The sequence below is a fragment of the Gopherus evgoodei genome, chromosome 5, assembly GCF_007399415.2.
Source record: "Gopherus evgoodei ecotype Sinaloan lineage chromosome 5, rGopEvg1_v1.p, whole genome shotgun sequence".
In the NCBI taxonomy this organism is placed as follows: Eukaryota; Metazoa; Chordata; order Testudines; family Testudinidae; genus Gopherus; species Gopherus evgoodei.
In genome coordinates, this window is record NC_044326.1 from 133,971,644 (window position 1) to 133,990,651 (window position 19,008).

General features: G+C 48.3%; 1 protein-coding gene across 1 annotated transcript in view; it reads left to right on the plus strand.

Annotated features, from left to right (window-relative positions):
- Positions 1–2,278: 2,278 nt before the first annotated feature.
- The window catches only part of PARM1 (prostate androgen-regulated mucin-like protein 1), a 53,976-nt gene continuing 37,246 nt past the window's right edge, over positions 2,279–19,008 (plus strand). Inside the window, exon 1 of the mRNA XM_030565241.1 lies at positions 2,279–2,426. Within this exon, the coding sequence (XP_030421101.1) occupies positions 2,381–2,426 (46 nt within the window). The 5' untranslated portion in view covers positions 2,279–2,380. The remainder of the gene's footprint in view (positions 2,427–19,008) is intronic.

A 19,008-nucleotide genomic window follows, 5' to 3' on the forward strand; every position in this document is an offset into this window, starting at 1 on the left:
ACTGAGTGCTAGATTTGAGGTCAGGAAAGAATTTTCCCTTGGGTCAGATTGGAAGAGACCTTGGGGTGGGGGTGGGGTTGGCTTCCTCTGCAGCATGGAGCACATGTCACTTTTCAGGTTTAAACTGGTGTAAATGGTGGATTCTCTGTAACTTGAAATCTTTAACTCATGATTTGAGGACTTCAGTAACTCAGCCAGAGGTTAGGGGTCTATTTCAGGAGTCAGTGGGTGAGGTTCCGGGGCCTGCATTGTGCAGGAGGTCAGCAGATGATCATGATGGTCCCTTCTGGCCTTAAAGTCTATCAGCTTCTAACTACACCTCTACCCCAATATAATACTGTCCTCGGGAGCCAAAAAAATCGTACCACATTATAGGTGAAACCGCGTTGTAGCGAACTTGCTTTGATCCACCCAAGTGTGCAGCCCCCTCCAGAGTGCTGCTTTACCGTGTTATATCCTAATTCATGTTATATCAGGTCGCGTTAAATCGAGGTAGAGGTGTATGTTGTCAGTCCCAATCAGACCTGGGATTTGGCGACTCTTAGTCGGAATTCCAATAGTTCTTTTAACTTGCCTGTATATTTCTGATGTTTTGGTATCTTTGTTTATCCATCCTCAGTACTTCCTCTAAATCTTTTGTTTTCCCTTGATCTTTTTATAATTCTTTGTGCTATTGCATTACTTCTTTTATACTTCATTACAGCTTCACTATTCATCATATCTTTCTCTTTTTTATAGGGGGATGCAAGTTTTTAGTCTGAGGATATTTCTATATCCTAGGTGTGGCTACAGTAGCTGCTGCCCGTAATCTCCTTATTACATTATCATTGAAATTCTCTTCTGTTATCACTTACACAACGATTATTCACAAATTCAGTTCATTGGCTTGTAAATAGCTTCCTGTCAGCTTTCTTAAAATTCCAGGTGGATTATTTTCCACTATCTTCAAACTTACCCTAGAAAAATAGTAAGTATAGAGCAATGATCACTCCCTATTCCTTCTTCCTTATCTGTTTCACAGTTGCATGTACTTGCAATATCTGTACTTGTTATAATTACACGTACTTGTAATAATTCCCAGGTCTAAACAGGAAAAACTGCCATCTACTGCATTAACTCTAATTGGGGTGCCATTGTTTAAAGTCACTAGATTGTTTTCATTGATGAACTTTTCTAAGCTTGTGCCATTTTTAACATTTATCTTGCTTCCCCACAATTTATTAGGACTCTTTAGGGCACATATAATATATTGACTTTTAGCATTCTTCACTATTTCTTGTAGCACCAGTCTTTCTAATTTCTCACATAGGTTATAAATCCTTAAAGAAATATTATTCTTCTGCATGGGGCTCACAACAGCCTTATATTCTTGGCTTATATCTGCATTCTCTCTTGCTATGTAGTTTAATCTTTCCCTTATGAAAGTACAAATGCCTCCTCCCCTTCCTAGTCTTGCGGAAAGGCAACATACCCTGGATTTTTAAAAGCAAGCTTTTCAACCAGCCCTGTCCCCTGGATACACAACCACTTGACAAGTGATTGCCAACCTTCATTGCTGACACCTGGCTAGAGGTGTTAGCTTGTCCTTTCTCTTCCAGGAACAAGCTTACCTACTCCTCAGATTTGTCTGGTAACAAACACATTTCTGTCATGATTTCAATTTATGTTCATAGCTTTACACACATTTCACCGTTATGGACCAATGAGTTATAACTTTTCAAATGACACTGCACACAGGCGTATTTTGTACAAAAGCAGAGTGTGACTAGGGGCTGCATTTGGTCACAGGAGATGACTGCTAAGGACTACTAGACATTTCTAAAACATTTAACCCTGAGCATCTGGCGCACTGTGACTTCCTCAAGCCAGTGGTACCATGAAGTCAGGGGGGCGGTTCCCGCAGCTAGTTCTCAGCCCAGTCTTGTGGGGTTGGATTGTGACCCCTGTGGGGCAGGGACAGCCTCTCTCCCTGCACTTGTACAGCGCCGAGCGCAATGGGGCCCCGATCTGTGGCACCCCGGTAGGCCCTGCTCCAATCCCGCCCCCGGCCGGCTGCTGGGGGAGGGGGAAGCGCTAGGCACCAGGGTGCTGGGGGAGGAGAGCGCGGACTCGCTGCGGCTCCTGCGCTGCCCGAGCCCGCAAACGGAACCTGCCGCGGGCAGAGGGGCCCGGCTCCCCCCGCACCGTCCAGCAGGGGCCGCCCGGCCGCCGCGGGCCCGCTCCCCGGGGAGGGCTGGGCGGCGTGGGTGGAGTTTGGCTGCCGGGGCCGGCGGCAGCAGCCTCCGGAGGGGCCGGGCATGGAGCAGACGCGCGGAGGCTGCAGCTGCTGAGTGCGCCCCGCTGTCGCCCGGCTGCTCCTGCTCCTCTCCCGCCGCGGACCATGGTCTGCCCGGCTCGCCTGGCCCTCCTCCTCCTCCTCGCGGCAGGTAAGGGGGCGGGAGTAGGGCTGCCCCCCCCCGGGGGGGTGGGCACCATTTATACAGTGGGGGTGCTGAGAGCCATTGAACCAAACTCTGAACCCTGGATATCATGGAAACCACATCAAGCCAGCGCTCCCAGCACCCCTTTTTCCTGCACCTGTGCCCCCCCAGTGCCCCCAAACCCATAGCTTACTGGGGAGTGGGGCTAGGCTTGCCCGGTATGCTACAGGGAGGAACTGTAGCCCCCCCCCCCCCCGGTTGCCACCCAGGTGTGTTTTACCGGGACAGTCCGGTTTTTGGCTTCTATGTCTGGGTGTCATCATGCTGCCCTGGCTCATCCCCTGGAAAACTCAGCCCTGTTCCCTTCTCGGCCAGGCCCGGAGCGAGGAAACACAGCCGGTGACACCGGGTGCCCGGGACGGCAGCAGGTTGATAACACCCGTGCCTTGCCCTTCTCATGAGCTAAGGGCAGCACTCTAGTCCAGTGACTCGCTTATCTGGGGCTGGGTGTCGTTCAGATAGTGACACACACACTGTTGTGTTGATTCGGCACAGACCGGCTGCTACTCCTTGTATTCCTGGCTGACTCAGCCAAGGTGCTGGGGCCAAGCAGGTGATTGGGCTGCTGAGAGTTTTTTGTTCCCACCAGCTGTGGGTTTTTAGGAAGCTCCCCCGGCCATAACCATCTGATGCATAAGTGGAAGCAGCTGGACTGAAGGGGACAGCGGGGAGGCACTTAGAACTGGACTCTGGAGGGGAAGGGTTAGGGATGATTCTGACCTGCCGCTGGTAGTCCTGGGAAGTGCTACCGATTATCCCAACTTTATAGACTACCTGGTGAGTTCATCTTGCCAATGCAAAGCATGCCAGTCTTTGCTGCGTATTCATCTATTAATAAAATCAGAACCCCATAGAGAGTTATACATACTAAGGCCAGAAGGGACCATTGTGATTATCCAATCTGACCTCCTGTATAACACATGCTATAGAACTCCCCCCAGATCATTCCGAGGGTATATCTTTTATAAGCACATCCAGTCCTGATTTACAAATTGTCAGTGATGGAGAAATCCACAGCTCCTCTGATGCAACTGCGTTTTAGATGCCTAAAGATCCCTTTTAACGTCTGAAATGTGAAACTTGCATGTTGACGATAGGATCTGGTTTTAGAGGGGCGATTATTACTTTACCCACACAGCAAGAATGGATTATTACTTACTGGCCTGTGATTTTACAGTTGAGCTTCTGTAATCCATCAGTAAACAATGAGCTATATTTATACTGGGAAATGAACATTGCAATGGTGAAAATGTAGGTAGGTGTGTGACTCATACATCTAGCCATTGCTACTCTGGGAAGAAGCAAAAGTGAAATATATCGTTTGTCTAGTTCAGCATTTGTGGCTTTTTAAAAAAAACACCACAATGTCAGAGAAAAATGCTACAATATACTTTATAATTGCTTCAGTCTGCTTAAAAAGATTTCAGGTTTTCAACTGTAGTTTAGCAGAAATCGCTCCCATTCATAATAGTTTCCAAAATGTCACGGTCTGCTTGCTGATAAAGACTTGTCTGCATTAAAGCTGTCTGCCTACCCAATAGATACTGGAGGAGTACAGACCCGATTTAAGGAGAAAAGATCTGATATCCCTCTGTTATGTGTATTTTTACAGCCCTTGCAGTCTGTCCGTGAGAGTGAGTTCTTTTCCTAGTGGTACGATGGTAGGCACTGTAAAAGGGGGAGGGGGTGTTTGAAAAATGACCTTGCATAGAACAGGAAGACAAAAGGGGGGGTGGGGAAGCGAGCTAGGTATTAAGCACTAAGTCATATGGCTGAGAGCTGCTGCAGGGTGGTGGTGGTTGTTTTTACAGTACTCCCTAGCAGAGATAGGCTTGAACGAAACCATCCCTGAATGCTCGGGAATGAAAGTCCAACCACAAAGTTTACGACTGGAGCCATTCTGAGAACGCTGCCAGACACTGCTGTTCACACCCTTCCCTGTTAACTGCATACGGCTGGGTGGGGCCTCCTCCACTTGGATTTCCCCACCCTTTTGACACAGGTGCCTCGGTTACGCCACTGACCCAAGCCTTTTGTCGTCCCTTCGCCCTAGGCTTGGCAGAGCCCTCGCTGTGCAGCTGGAGTCAGGGCCAGGTGACTGGAGGAGTGAGTGGTGGGTGGGGAAGCACCATCTCAAACCCTGTAGGGACCTACAATTATAGCTCAGCTCCAGGCAGCATCCCCTGGCCCCCACACCCTCTCTGCACAGCCGTCCTGGGGCTAGCAGCAGCCAAGTGGAGTTCTGTTAACATAGCCCCAGTGATGCTAAGCGGCTATGGAGCAGGTGAGCCATTGGAACCAGGGGGCACATAAAAATGGACACATCTGTCCTAATAAGGTTACTGGACACCTTATGCAGCGCTTAATGGTTTTCCAGTGGCTTGAGACACTCCAGTAAGTCTCAACAGTCCCGTGAAGCAGATAGGTCTGACTTACCAGTACTGCAATTATTTGTAAATGTTTATGGTGCTTTATAGCAGACTAAGGGCCATGGAGGCATAGCAGTCAATAGGAGTAGGACAGGACCTCATGCAGGGCCAGTGCAACCATTAGGCGAACTAGGCGGCTGCCTAGTTGTTGAGGGCGCCTAAAAGCCCACTCAGAGGAGGAGGCGGAGTGGAGGTGAGCTGGTGCGGGGAGGGCCACCCGCAGTAACGGTGCTGGCGCACAGGGGAACAGCTCCCTGCCCCAGATCACCTCCACAGAGCACACAGCCCCTGCCCTAATTCTCCTCCAATCGGCACCACAAGCCTGGGAGGGGAGGAGAAGTAGAGCGGCGCCGGCGTGCTCAGAGGAAGTGAGCTGGGGCGGTGTTAGCTGCCCAGGGCTGGCTCCAGGCACTAGCATTCCAAGCTGGCACTTGGGGCGGCAGTCTGCAAGGGGCAGCAGTCTCTGTTGTTTTGCCCCCAAGCAGAGCACCGAATTGCCGCCGCGGTTGGCGGGGGCAGTCCGTGCGCCCTTAGGGCGGCAGGTGCGTTTCCGTGGTGGCAGGAATTCGGCGGCAGCTTCTATGTTTAGCTGTCCGGGGCGGCTTCAGCTAAACATAGAAGCTGCTTCTGAATTGCCACCGTGGAAAAGCGACTGCCGCCCTAAGGACACACGGACTGCCCCTGCTGTCCGTGGCGGCAATTCGGTGCGCTGCTTGGGGCGGCGAAAACTGTAGAGCCGGCCCTATAGCTGCCGCAGAATGGAGGGGGCTCCCCGGGCGGGGTTAGCTGGAGAGGGGGGGCTGCTGCGGGTGGGGGGCCTCCCCGGGTGGCGGGGTGGGTTAGCTGCTGCCACAGGCAGAGTTAGCTGCTGCAGGGGGGGGCTCCTCTGGTGGGAGAGGCAGGTGGGCGTGGTTAGCTGGGGGAGAGTCGCAAGGTGGAAGTTTCACCGAGGGCGTGAAACACCCTTGCCCCAGCCCTGGCCTCATGACGCATTTACCATCTTGGAGGGGAAGAATGCGGTTGCCTTTTGTTCCACCACCACTGTCGCCCCTCTGCTGAGTGAAAGTTGACATCAAAGCCTTGTAGGTCAGCTCCGCAGTGAAGGAGAAATCGGTGACGCTGAGATCCCTGGAAGAAAGGATTGCTTGCATGCTGCCTGATCACCTCTGTTCCAAGGCAGGTGTATATGTGTAAATTGCGTGCACACAAAAAACTATGCTAAGAGAACCTTAAAGGTACAGTGTCAAGCACTCAAAAGTCAGGAAATTCCACGGGACCCTTGTCTCATTCCGTGCACATAATGGATAGCATTCACTCACAACTATTCTCTGTTTTGTTTTCTCCTTGTTCACTGTGTGGCCCCAGGCCTTGATTTACTGCATCATCATTGCTCTGAAGCCAGTTCTTAATTTACACGTGGGCTTTTTTACAGTGCTTATCTCTACAGAGCTTCATAAATATTAATCAGTTTTTAAAACAGCTGTGTGATATGAGGGGGTATCTTCCCCATTTTATCCATGGGAATCAGAGACACGATTTAAGGTCAAAACTATCCACTAACTTTGGGTTTCCAGTTTCAGGTGCCTAGGACCTGATTTTCAGAGAATGTAGCATTATATAGCACTTTATATGTTCAAAGCACAGCTCCCAGTGACTGTGGTTGCAGCTGCAATTGCTCAGCAATTTTCCCTCTAAGTTTTTTACATGTATGTGTGGAATTAATTTTGTTATGTGCACCAATATGGAGGTGATGTGTGGTGGGGGTGAGGCCGAGGGGTTTGGTGTGTGGGAGGAGGCTCAGGGCTGGGGCAGAGGGTTGGAGTTTGGGGGGGAGGAGTGCGGGCTCTGGGGTGGGGCTGGGGATGAGAGGGTTGGGATGCAGGCTGCCCCAGGGAGAGAGGACGCCCTCCAGCCCTCTCTCGCTGCAGCAGCCCTAGGCCGGGGGAGAGCCTCTCTCCCTACTGGTGCAGCTCTGGGGCGGGGGGCCAGGGGAGAGGCACTTCTACCCAGCTGCAGCAGCTCCAGGACCAGGGGAGAGGTGCCTGTCCCCAGCCGCGGCAGCTCTGGGGGAGAGACGCCTCTGCCCCCATGCAGCCCTTGATAGCCTCCTGCGCGGCCGCGCAGCTTAGAGGGAACTTAGTTGCTCAGCACTTCTGATAATCAGACTCCCAAATCTCAAGTGCTCCTTGTACAGTCACGTCTCTGAGCAAAGTTTCTTTGGGCAATGTCCTCTGACTCCCTAGATGCCTTTGATGAACAGTGGGCACTGTCAGGGGCTCTCTGCAAAATGTCCCCTTATGTTCACCTGATTTTTGCCCTGTGACCTTCATTCCTGTCTGTTTCTTCGCTTGTCCTCCATAGTTGCTTGTAGCCGTGGTCCATGGCCCCTTCCCCCAGCCAAGGGGAGGGCCTTTAACTATAGGTGGGCTTAGGCCCACTGTTTTGCCTGTACCTACTCTAGGTTCTGGAGTAACTGAGAGAAGTAGTAGGTTGTTATCTTCTGTGTGGACCAGAGGGGGATGAGACAGTTTCACAGATATTTGTTGACAGCAAAGGAGTGGTGAGACTCAGGAATCTTGGGGTCCACTCCAGGCTCTGAAGGGAAGTGTGCTGTAGTGGGCACAGAGTCTTCTGTCCATTTCCCCCCAAGCTTGACCTTTTTTGCCCTGTCCCCTCCTACCTGTCTCTGTCGTGTCCTCCCTGCTGTCTCATCTAATCCCATCCCAGTCACCTAGCCAATATCAGTCTCCGCCCCACTCAGCCTTCTCATCCGCATCCTTGCCCAGCCATTCCTGCATCTCCCACCCCCTACTCTTTTTTTGTCCTATGTCTATGACCAGCCAGTCCCGGTCTCTAGTCCCCATCCTTCAGTCTCAGTCTTTACTGCCCCAGGCACCTAGTTTCAATCTGCTCCCCCTGCTCCTCGAGATCCAGCTCTTCCCCTCTACATTCAAATCAAACAGCTTCTTCCTCCATGCTGCCTGGGGAGAGGTTGGGAAGTCCTTGAGAGCACAGGAGAGATTCTCGGTGCTCTAGGTTGGAGTGCTTGGAGCCTGCTGGGGGAGGGAGAGCAAAGCAGGTGCATGCCCTCAAGCCCTTCAACACACGGACACAATATACATTTGTCAGGTTGTAGTGAAAAGGGCAAAGCATCCTTGCCCAGTCCTTCTGCATTTTTACCTCACTGGTGACTGTAGTGTGGAGACAGCCGAAAGAGTCAGAATATTTAACATTTAACCAAATAAGTGATCTGATCCCGCTAACACTTTTGCATGTGAGCAACTTCACTGATGGGGGAGTTACACTGACTTCCATGGGATGTCCCAGTCTGTAAAGCTTCTCACGTGCAGAAGCACTGGAGGCTCAATCCCACAGTATGGCACTTCCACACAATACAGACATTAGCTCGTCCTCCGTGTTCCAGGGAGCTGGGGAATATTATCCACATTTCACTGATAAAGGCTTTGTAAAAGCCAGGACGTTATCTGAAGTGAAGTTATGGTCGGCTATGTAGATTTGTCCAATCCCCTAAGAGTCAGGAGAAAAAAAACTTTGCTATTGTCCCCAGCAGGCCATTAGCACCAGAAAATGGCTGTAGAATTTAAAGCAAAGGACCATTTTACAGGAGATAGGCAGCCTCCTTATTGTTTACTGCTGAGACTGGAAATTCAGCCCTAAAGTTACACAGCTCAGTTTCAAATGTGTTTGCTACTTGGCTCGTGTTTTTATCAGTTCTTCCCTGCTGCACAAAAACACTTAGTAATTCAGTCAAGCCAAGCTTGCTAATTCAGAAACCCAGTAATTCTTTCAAACATCAGGCTCCCCGCACTGCTCAGAGATGACAACGGCTTCCTGTGTTGCACTAACACTTCAGTACATTTACCAAATCTGCTACAATGATTCACTCTTCATATTAAGGGTACGTATAGTCTTTTATAAAGGGTTTAAGGATTAGATCGCTAATGGTTAATAGGTAAAAGTCCAACAGATTGCTTATAACCACGTTGAACCTTCTACTGACATGCTTATAGCATATATTAATCGTTAACCCTTTTAAAGCGGGTTTATAAAAGTACACGTAATATCAAGTGTGATTGAGTACATTGTCAAAAAAAGTGAACAAATCCAGCTTGCGAGGAAATACTTCGTCAGGTTTAATATTGTATTTGTTTACTTGCAAAATTCAGTCTGCAGGTATAAAGCAGAGGCTCAGCTCTGGTTCATGGAGGGTGTAGACTTGTGTGCCTTTTCTGTGCAGAAGGATATGAGAACTCTCAATACTGTCTGCATGGGTTTTATTATACAGTAGCTGCAGAACATGTAAATGGTATTGGCTTTTATATACATAGATAATTGCGAGCCTCTACCTTTGTTTCTAGGCATAGTCAAAACTAGCATTAAAAAAATATTTCATGTTAAATTTTGGCTGCTTCTCCATACCACAGAACAAACATGAATGCAGCAATTTGCTGTAACGTCTCAGTGGAACGTCCTGTCAGATGTTGGCTTTGATGTCACAAGTGTCCACCCCTGTGTTGGTGTGGCACTACTTTGGAACAAACACTTAGTCGCTGGTACTACTGCAAAACATACCAAGGTCGAGGAAGAACCACATTTGTTGTCATTTCTAACTCAAAACTTAAAGTTGAGTGGAACTTGATGAAATCTGAAAGCCAACCGCAACTGTGCACAGCATATTTTGAACCTGTTGTGTTTGTGTTTACATATGTTCACATAACTGTAGGTAGATTTACAAACATTTCTGTCAGAGGTGCAGCAGAGCCTAATTAAGGTTGTACAATTGTTTCCATTCTAAGGTTTCATTTTTAGTTGCTTGTAACTTTTTCAGTCTCTGTTTTAAATTTGGCAGGTTTGTTCTCAGTCCAGGAGTGAACTTTGTTTGGAAAGTTTAAGCCCAAATAATTAATTGATTGCTCCTGCCGCTGTCACTTTTTGTTTGTTTTTGAGAACGAGGAAAATTGGGGCAGGAGAAGAATACACATTTCTTATTCCTCCAAAAAAAGAAAAAGAAAAAGAAAAATTAGAGATTTTTTGTAAAATGGCAGGAACAGAAGCTTGACATTTTGTCAGGGAAATGGACAGAAATGTGCTTCTCAGGAGTTATTTAAAAACCAAATATCAGGTTGGTGGGATCTGATCCCTTCATTCCTCATCATGTATTCATTCTGTCAGTTCCTCAGCCAAGCAGTGTTTTCAACTCTTGGTTTACAAAATGGGCAGGCAGCCTGGTAGGCATTTGTCAACCTTGCCAGCCTTGCCACCAACTGCACTCTTGCCACAATACCACCATCCCTTCTGCTCCCTTTCCCTGCTAATTGCGATGCACTTTGTCCTCATATTTGTAACATGCCACGCATGCCATGTACGTGAGCAGTTGATTTATTCAACCATGCACTTTACACTTGTGGAGTAGAAAGGGAAGTCTCTGAGAAACAGGTTTATTCAACCCTGCTAATTGCGATGCACCTTGTCCTCATATTTCTAACATGCCACGCATGCCATGTACGTGAGCAGTTGATTTATTCACCCATGCACTTTACACTTGTGGAGTAGAAAGGGAAGTCTCTGAGAAACAGATTTATTCAACCATGCACTTTACACTTGTGGAGTAGAAAGGGAAGTCTCTGAGAAACAGGTTCATGGAAGGAAGGCATGGATCATCAAAGAGCTGCTGTGTCAGGCAGATCACTTCCTCCATTCTCAATACTTCCCCACCATGATCCACTTTTCAAAGACTCGTGGTTGCAGGATACTCTAGTTTGCAACTGCTATAATCCAGGCAGCCAGGAGAGGATGCAATGTTCCACTGGATGTGGTCAACCCCTACAAGTGCCACAGCGGAGTCAATAGGTCCTTTCTTGGCTTCATTTAGTTACACCCAGTGGGATTAGAGTCACGTTCAGAGAGTTGGGCTTTTAACCCCAAGAGCTACCGTAGGCTCTCCAGCTGTCCCACTTCAGCACTGGTCCTGTGAGACCTTGTGCAGAATATAACCCATAGCAAAATATTGCAGCATTCTCACACTCATGAGAGGCGACTGCGAGAGAGTATGGGTAAAGTTAAGTGCGGGAATCACTCCATGCACTGAATAGAGGAAATTCTCAGGCCCTTTGCATGCCTGCATCCAGCCTGGTGAAAATGCAGGGTAAGAGAGAGCTGGGTGTGGGCAGACATAGGAGTCTCTAGTTTTCAGTACCGGCCTCCTGCAAATGGAACCACTTAGCGATACACTCCAGCTTGGCCTTTCTCCAAACTAGGCAAGGATAACCTGGAAGCTGTGCTACAGCAGTCTTGCCACAATACCACCACCCCTTCTGCTCCCTTTCCCTGCTAATTGCGATGCACCTCGTCCTCATATTTGTAATATGCCACACATACCATGTACGTGAGCAGGCCCTTCATAAAAGGGGATTCAACTGGCTACGGAGCCAAATCCTGCTCCCCTCTGCAAGTATTGTATCCCAGTGCCATCACTAGAAGTGCTCTAGCAAAGCCGACAGGTTTGGCTCGTTGTTATTCTGTTGGCAGTACGCAACCATGTTACTAACGTGCACTCCTCCTCGTGACCTGTATCAGGATGTCTGAACAGATTCCTTTGTGTAAGTTAGATGTTTCCTGGCCTAATCACATCTATATTCTACCCTTAGATTTAAGCAATGCTGCATGTTCTTCAAACTGGATGCTTCTCTCTCTGCTCCTCATTTTCTCTGTGCCACAAGCCTTGACTTGGGCTTGCTCAGTAAGGATTGGCTGGCTGCGATGCTTTCCCCTGGCTGTGTTTTGTGCTCCAGATTCAAAACTCGCTTCTTTGCAAAGAAATGAATCTCTTTAACCTGAACAGGCTTCAAGATAACCTGAAAAATATGAACCAAGCTCCGTTCAGCGACCTTTGCATGTTTCACTAATGCCAGCTACCCTGTCCAGGCAGGACCGGCGCTAGAGATTTGAGCGCCCTAGGCAGACGGCAATTTTGCCGCCCCGCGCGCTGGTCCCACGGCTCTGCTGGAGCAGCCGCAGTGGTGCCTGCAGAGGGTCCGGTGCTCTGTGGCTCCGGTGGAGCTGCCGCAGTGGTGGCTGCGGGCGGTCCACCGGAGCCGCGCGAGGAGCCGACCGTCCGCCCGCCCACCCGCCCGCAGGCACGACTGTGGCAGCTCCAGCGGAGCCACAGACCAACGGACCCTCCGCAGGCACCACTGCGACAGCTCCACCGGAACCGCCTGCCGCCCCCTCCGGCAAAACGGCGCCCACCAATTATTCTGGCGCCCTAGGCCATTGCCTAGGCTGCCTAAATGGTAGCGCTGGCCCTGTGTCCATGACAGTAAGGGGTTGACTCTGAACCCCAGAGAAGTCAGTGTTGTTAATTTCATCGCTGATAAACGCATACAGGGAGGATGGTGTTACGGAAACCTGTCCCTTCTCCAGAGTGTGCTGTCATTTTGTGTGTCAATGAAGTGGGAGGAGTATGAGCGCCACCCTTTTCATTTTCAGTTCGGTGCCTGGGTAACGTGAGTCGCTGGAGAAGCAGGCCAGCCGGAGCCTATGCTGTCTGAAATTTGTTAAGAACCACATTGCCTATCACTGCCACCAATCAAGATTCCAGGATGACACCGTGGCTGCTGTTCTCACACACTGAAACTATGGGTGGTTTATGAGAATCAAATGTAGGTCAGCAAAGTAAACCCAGCTGGCTAGCTCCACTCGGGGCTCAATTCTGCTTCTACTGAAGTCAATGGGAGTTTTGCTGTTCACTGCCTTAGGACCAGGATCAAGCTCCCTGGTTGTTTTTTAAGTGCTCTAAATCCACTGCTCAGTGAATTGCATCACACACTGCTAGAGGGAAGCCTAGGGAAAGACAACCTGGGATGGGCTCTAACCAGACAGCAATGGTGGGTAACCTGCGGCTCTCGGACCGCACGTGGCCCGTCAGGGTAAACTGCTAGGGGACTGCGAGACTGTTTGTTTACATTGACCGTCTGCAGCTTCCAGTGGCCGCGGTTCGCCGTTCCCTGCCAATGGGAGCGGCACGGGGTGGCCGCCGTTTCCCGCAGCTCCCATTGGCCGAGAATGGCGAACCATGGCCAGTGGGAGCTGCAAGCGGCCGTGCCTAGGGACGGTCAGTGTAAACAGACTGTCCTGCGGCCCACCAGCGGATTACTCTGATGGGCCGCAGGTTGCCCACCGCTGCCATGAAGCCTATAACTTGGAGGAGGCATCATTACCTGTTTTTATAGTGAGATTAGTGCAGAGAAAGCTGGCTCAGCCAGTGAGTTTAATCAGTGGGGCCTGGTACTCAGAGCAGCTGCAAGTTAGCACAAGCCTGCAATGTAGCGTACCTCACTTTATTGTTCTGAATAATGGCATAAGTGTGAGCTTTGTTCTTGTTCCACAGCAGTGCTTCCTTCCCTTTGGCCACCCAGTATCATAATACCTTAGGGATTGTTATAGCCTCCTCTCTTGGAGCACATCCGGTTGCCTTTTGAAAAATATGTTATACGCAGAGGTGCTGCCACACCCCCGGATGTGAAGGGTTTTCCATCATACACGGGGTTTACAGTTTGGTTCAGTGGCTCTCAGCACTCTCACTATATAAATTGTTCCAGCGCCCCTGGTTATACGGCCATGTTAAGAAGAAAAGTGCCACTGGCTTGCATAGAGGTTGTAAGTGTGTTATAAGGAACATCGAAAATACACTGTACTTGTTTGGTTCTCTGTTGTGTCGGGCCCTGTAGACCCATGTGAATGACTCTGGAGGAGGAAGGTATGTGCCCAGCTTGTTGTGGTAATTACAGTGTCACTGGTGCTTGTTTGCAGATATCATTGAAGTTCTAGCAATCCTGGAGGTAGCATTACAGTGAGCGGTGAGTCCTTAATGTGGCCACATTTCTGAGAGAACCCACTCCAGTGCCTACTGAAAACCATGAGAATCCAATTACCTTTAATAGGCTCAGTTGGGCTTATAAGGGGCTCAATTCTCTGCCACATTCCACTGCTGGGATTCCAGGCTGTGGGGTAAAGTCCAGCAGGGGGAATTGTCAGTGGTGCAAAGGATCTGCAATTCCCATGCTGCCAGGAAGCCTCAAGGCAGCTAGGGGAGACTTCCCCAGGGCCCCTGTGCTCTTCAGTACTGAGTATCCAGCAGCAGCCAACCTCACAGGGAACACTGTCTGCAAATGGAAGCAGTGCACCCAAGGCAGAGGGTGGACAGTAGAGCATGAGCTGCCCTTCTGTAGAGGTGAACCTCCCTGGGCTCAGCCCACCCTGCCAGGGTGCAGACAGGGAAATCAGCTGCAGCGGCTGGAGCAGTGTTGAACCTCCCCCTCCCACTCCCCCTCCATATGTTTTTTATTTGTTTCCTATTGAGAAGGAGGGTGTAAATTAATAAACAAAGAGCGTGTATGCATGAGGCACCATTGAAGCTGTCCATTTGTGCAGAGCTCATAGTAAGGAAACATAGAAGCGGATCTTGCAAAAGTTTTCTACCAGGCATAATGCTCATTGCCCTGAATGAGTCCTAGGAAGTGGAACTGCATAGAACTCAGGGGCATTCCTCACAGTCCAGAAGAAAACGTGCAAAGGGAACAGTCTGTTCAAGAACCACTAACAGCACTAGGACTTGCCCAAGATTTTGGACTAACTGACACCTGTGTGCCAGTTTTCCCTCTAGGTGCCAGGCAGGTATTTACTGACTACAGAATTTGCTTGGCAGGTTTAAAATCCACTAGCAGGCCATAACACAGCTCTCCCACTCCATGATTTCACAGCTCTATAGCAGGGTTCACCTCTAGCACTGCAGCTTGCTTCCCGCATCTGTTACAGACAGCTCACAAACTCAGGACATCAGATAAATTAATTATCTTAATAAGAAGAAAGCAATTCTACCCTAACTACATAAGGCCTGAATCTACCTGCACTACCCACCTGTGTGACTGTTTGCAGGAGTGAGCCTTAATTCTGCAAGGATTTTGTTGTTGTTTTTAAACACAGCAGCATAGTTGTTGAGCAAGAATGACTTATGCCAAACTCTAACTTGGTTCCCCTTATATTAAAATAAATGAGTGCCAGGGTGTTTATTAACACACAAAACCTATTCTTTGGAAAATTCTTACAGTGTAATTGGCTCAACAATATTTCATGGTTATTGAAAATTAATTACTCCCATTTTAATGGTGGAAGACAGTGGGTCACAATCTCTAAGTATAGACTTGACTTCTGGATCCTCCCATTAGAAATTGGATCTGATAAGTCCAAAGGCCAACAGAGTGTTGTGAGTCTCAACCCTGCTTTAGAAAATAAAATACTCAAAAGGAACATTAAGTCTCTCAGGTGCTTTCTAGTTTAACCCAAAAATTGCTCCAAAAAAAAAAATGGCCTTTTTTTTTCTCTCTTTTTCGCCTAATTCATTAACCAAAAGACTCCTAGGATATATTGCTCCTGCTCAGTCTTTGAAGTAAACAACAAGGACATTACTTTGGAGGAGGAAGATGACACTAAAGTTTGTATTGAGCAGACTGAGAAAGTTTTCAAATGATCACATTTCTCCATTTGAGAGGGGAAGCAGAAGGCCTTCGTTATATCATTTCTGTCTTTGAAACTAAAAACTTTTGTCTCTGCCATTACTTCTCTCCCAAAGCGTTAGCCCTCGTAGTTTTGAATATTCTTTACCTCAGATTTTGCAGTTCAACAGCTGGTCGTGTTCTTGATCCAGCAGCTGTTAATTTTTAATGTACTGGTATTTTTTTCTACCTAACATTCAAAGCGACGACACTTCCAGATTGGTTGGTCTCCAAACATACCTGAACATAGGGCTGGAAGGGACCTCCTGAGTCATCAAGTCCAGTCGCTTGCTATCGCAGGCAACCCCATCATATAATCCACCTTCATGAACATAGCAAGCTTCAGCTTAACACTGGTTAGGTTGTTTGCCACCACACCTCCTCTGGAGAGGCTGTTTCAGAACCTCACTCCTCTCATGGTTAGAAACCTTCTCAGTTCCAGCCTACGCAGGGCCGGCCCTAGGGGTGAGCCAGGTGGGTGACCTCCCAGGGTGCCATGGTCAAGGGGGTGCTGTGCGGTAGCACTGAGGCATGCACGGCTGGTGTGGAGTCAGAAGCTGCTCCGGGCTAGCAGGAAAGCGCCATGTAGGACAGTGGCCAGATTTCTCCCTGCTTCCTCCTAGTGGAGGAACATGAGGGGGAGTTGAGCAGTGAGGCAGATACTGTTCCCTCCACCTCCCCCAGTGTTCCTCCACCCTCCCCAGGGGGCTGTGAGGGGGGGGTGAGGAGCAACACCAAGTGCTTTGTGCATCCAGGTCACTTCCCCATGTGGCTGCAGGAGGGGTGCAGTTTAGGGGTGTGGGTGCAGGGGCTAGGGACTAAGAGGGCACAGTGCAGTGGTTCGGCATGAAGGGGGGATTCTGGGGAGCCCATGAGGGCCAGGGGCAATGGGGGGCACCCATGAGGTCCAGGACACCAATTTTCCCTAAGGTCGGCCCTGAGCCTACATTTGTTCACGGCCAGTTTATATGCATTTATTCTTGTTCCACTGTTGTCCTTTAGTTTAAATAACTCTTCACCCTCCTTGGTGCCACTATCTACAGAATTATTTCCTCTTATGGTTACAAGAGCTGCTGAAATCCCTGTGGGATAAACATGTGTTTTAATTATTCAGCCCATTTTGGCTTGTAAAGGCAAGAGAGACTTAAGAAATACACCAAGTCCAGCATCTCAAGAGAGCTCTTCATTGGGGAGGAAAATCATCATTGGAGAAAGACTTGAAGCTGTAAACAATCTGTTTTAATGAGAACAGAGTTCATGCTGAGATAAAGGGTTACAAAACGAGCCAGCAGCCTCATTATGTTCAAAAAGCAACTTAAGCCATTGTGTGGCTGGCGTATAGCGATGTGACAGGATGCCAGATCTCAGCATGCAGGAGGCTGTAAGGATTCAGTAGCTTCAAAAGTTCACCATTAATAGGTGGCTTTTCACACTGTGTCCTTATCAGACGTTTCTGGCTGTGTAGGGGACAGGGTGACCAACAACTGCACATTTCTCCAACTTTTGGGAAAATCCTTAAGAATATGACCATCATTTGAGGACGAGATGTGTGCTTTTGCCAGAACATAAGTACAGCAGTTCCAGAACAGATACCATCCGTTCTCCATTGTCTGAAGTCCACTGTGATTTCAGATAGAAGCATCTGTATAACAATAGCTAGAAAAAAGAAAGAGACATTTAGAACTAAAGAACAAACATTCACTTTATGTTTACAAGGAGGAGACTGGATGTTTTAGCCATGATTGCTTGTGAGAGTCTAACCTCAGTACTTGATTTACCCAGTGAAATGTGGTTGGGGTGTTCCATAGTGCAAAGCTGAATTTAGCTTCATCTGCTCTTACTGGAAAATAGCCAGAGTTTGTGTTACTTATTGTGGGAGCAGCCTGGCTTGGTTTGCTCTTCCGTGTACAGTAGATTGTTTACAAAGCAATGCATATGGAAAGTTGGTGATTTCAGACAGTCTAGCCGAGAAGAGCTAAAGGACGGTTCTTTAGTTTCTGCAGCAGCTGGGATGCTGTTTGACCTTCATGGTTGCAGGTAAACCCTGTTAGATTAGGTTTTGTTGTGCAAACGTATGAGTGGAAAACAAACTGAGGTCTTTTCTGGGGTCTCACTCTTGTTTACTTTTCAAGTCAAGAGCTTAGCTGGTGGTCAAATAGGTCTTTGCTATTTGAAAGCTGAGACTGTTCTGTTGTGGAAACTTTATCCTTTCATCTGATCTAGTCAATCTAGGGGCATGAGTAGGTGAGAGCTGATGTGAGGTGTATGGTGTAGCTGCAGATTTTTGTCATAGTCTGGTCATAAGGCATTCAAGAATGACTCAGAAAAAATTGCCCATATCTTTGAAAGCGTTGACAGCAGTGGGCCAGTTAGATACAGCAGCCATCTGCTCTTGTTTAAAAAGCTGACTTTGCAGTTGCAACATGTGAGATAAGAGTGAACTAGCAAGCCCCTCAGTGCCAACCGGCAGAGAGGGTAACATATCTCCTGTTAGGTCTGACATTCTCCTTGCTCCAATTCACTATGGTCATATTCTGTATCTAAAAGGTATCATGTAAGGTATCATAATAAATTGCCAAATATTATGGTGTAGTGTATGTATGGGTGATGTATGAACAAATATAAATGTGCTGGAAATATGTTCTTAAAATGTGTTTGTCAGGCAAGGCTCAAGTCACCCCACCCTAGAACATGGTTCCTCCTGGTTGGAGGGGTCTCCAGTGTGAATTGAGCAAGGAGACACAAATGAAATTACATTTACATGAAGAGTAGACAAAACTGTCCGGCAAATCACTGTGGAAGATGGCCACTTAACACTCTCAATGGGGGATGGAAATGGCAGAGCCAGGAAACTTTCCTGCCTCCAGAAACAAGGTCATTGAACTTTGGAAGCTCTAAGCAAGGACAGAAAGCCATGATGGCATCTGTAAAACAAGATGCCAGAGCTCTTGTACATCTGAGCAAACCACCCCTTTCAACCACAGGAATTGAAAGCCTCTGAAACTGAACATAGGTGAGAAACCTGCTTCAACCAAGTCTGTAACTTGCTGAAGTTACATTTAGTCACTAGAATCCATGTTTAGTTGGTAACTTTTTTCATCTCTTTCCCTCTTATTAGAAATCACTTCAGCCTATAGTCTTAGCCTAAAAATAAGTTTATTAACAATGTCTTCACTATAGACCTTACAACGGCACAGCTCTACTGTTTCCCTTGCAGCCGCTCTTCTGCTGGCATAATTAAACCACCCCCAAGAGCAGCAGTAGCTGTGTTGGCAGGAGAGCATCTCCTGCCAACGTAGCACTGTCCACACCAGTGCTTTTGCCAGTGAAACTTATGTCGGTCGGGGGTGGTTTTTTCACACCTCCAACTGACAACAGTGGTAGTGTAGACAAAGCCTTGCATTTCAGTGCTGTATGCTTAAGAAAGGGCAAGTCCTCTCCTAAATTACCGGGTTGGTCGTGTGTACTCTCTCTTTAAGGGAGCAGCAAACTTCATAGGCTTCTGAGAGTGCTGCAATCAGAAGG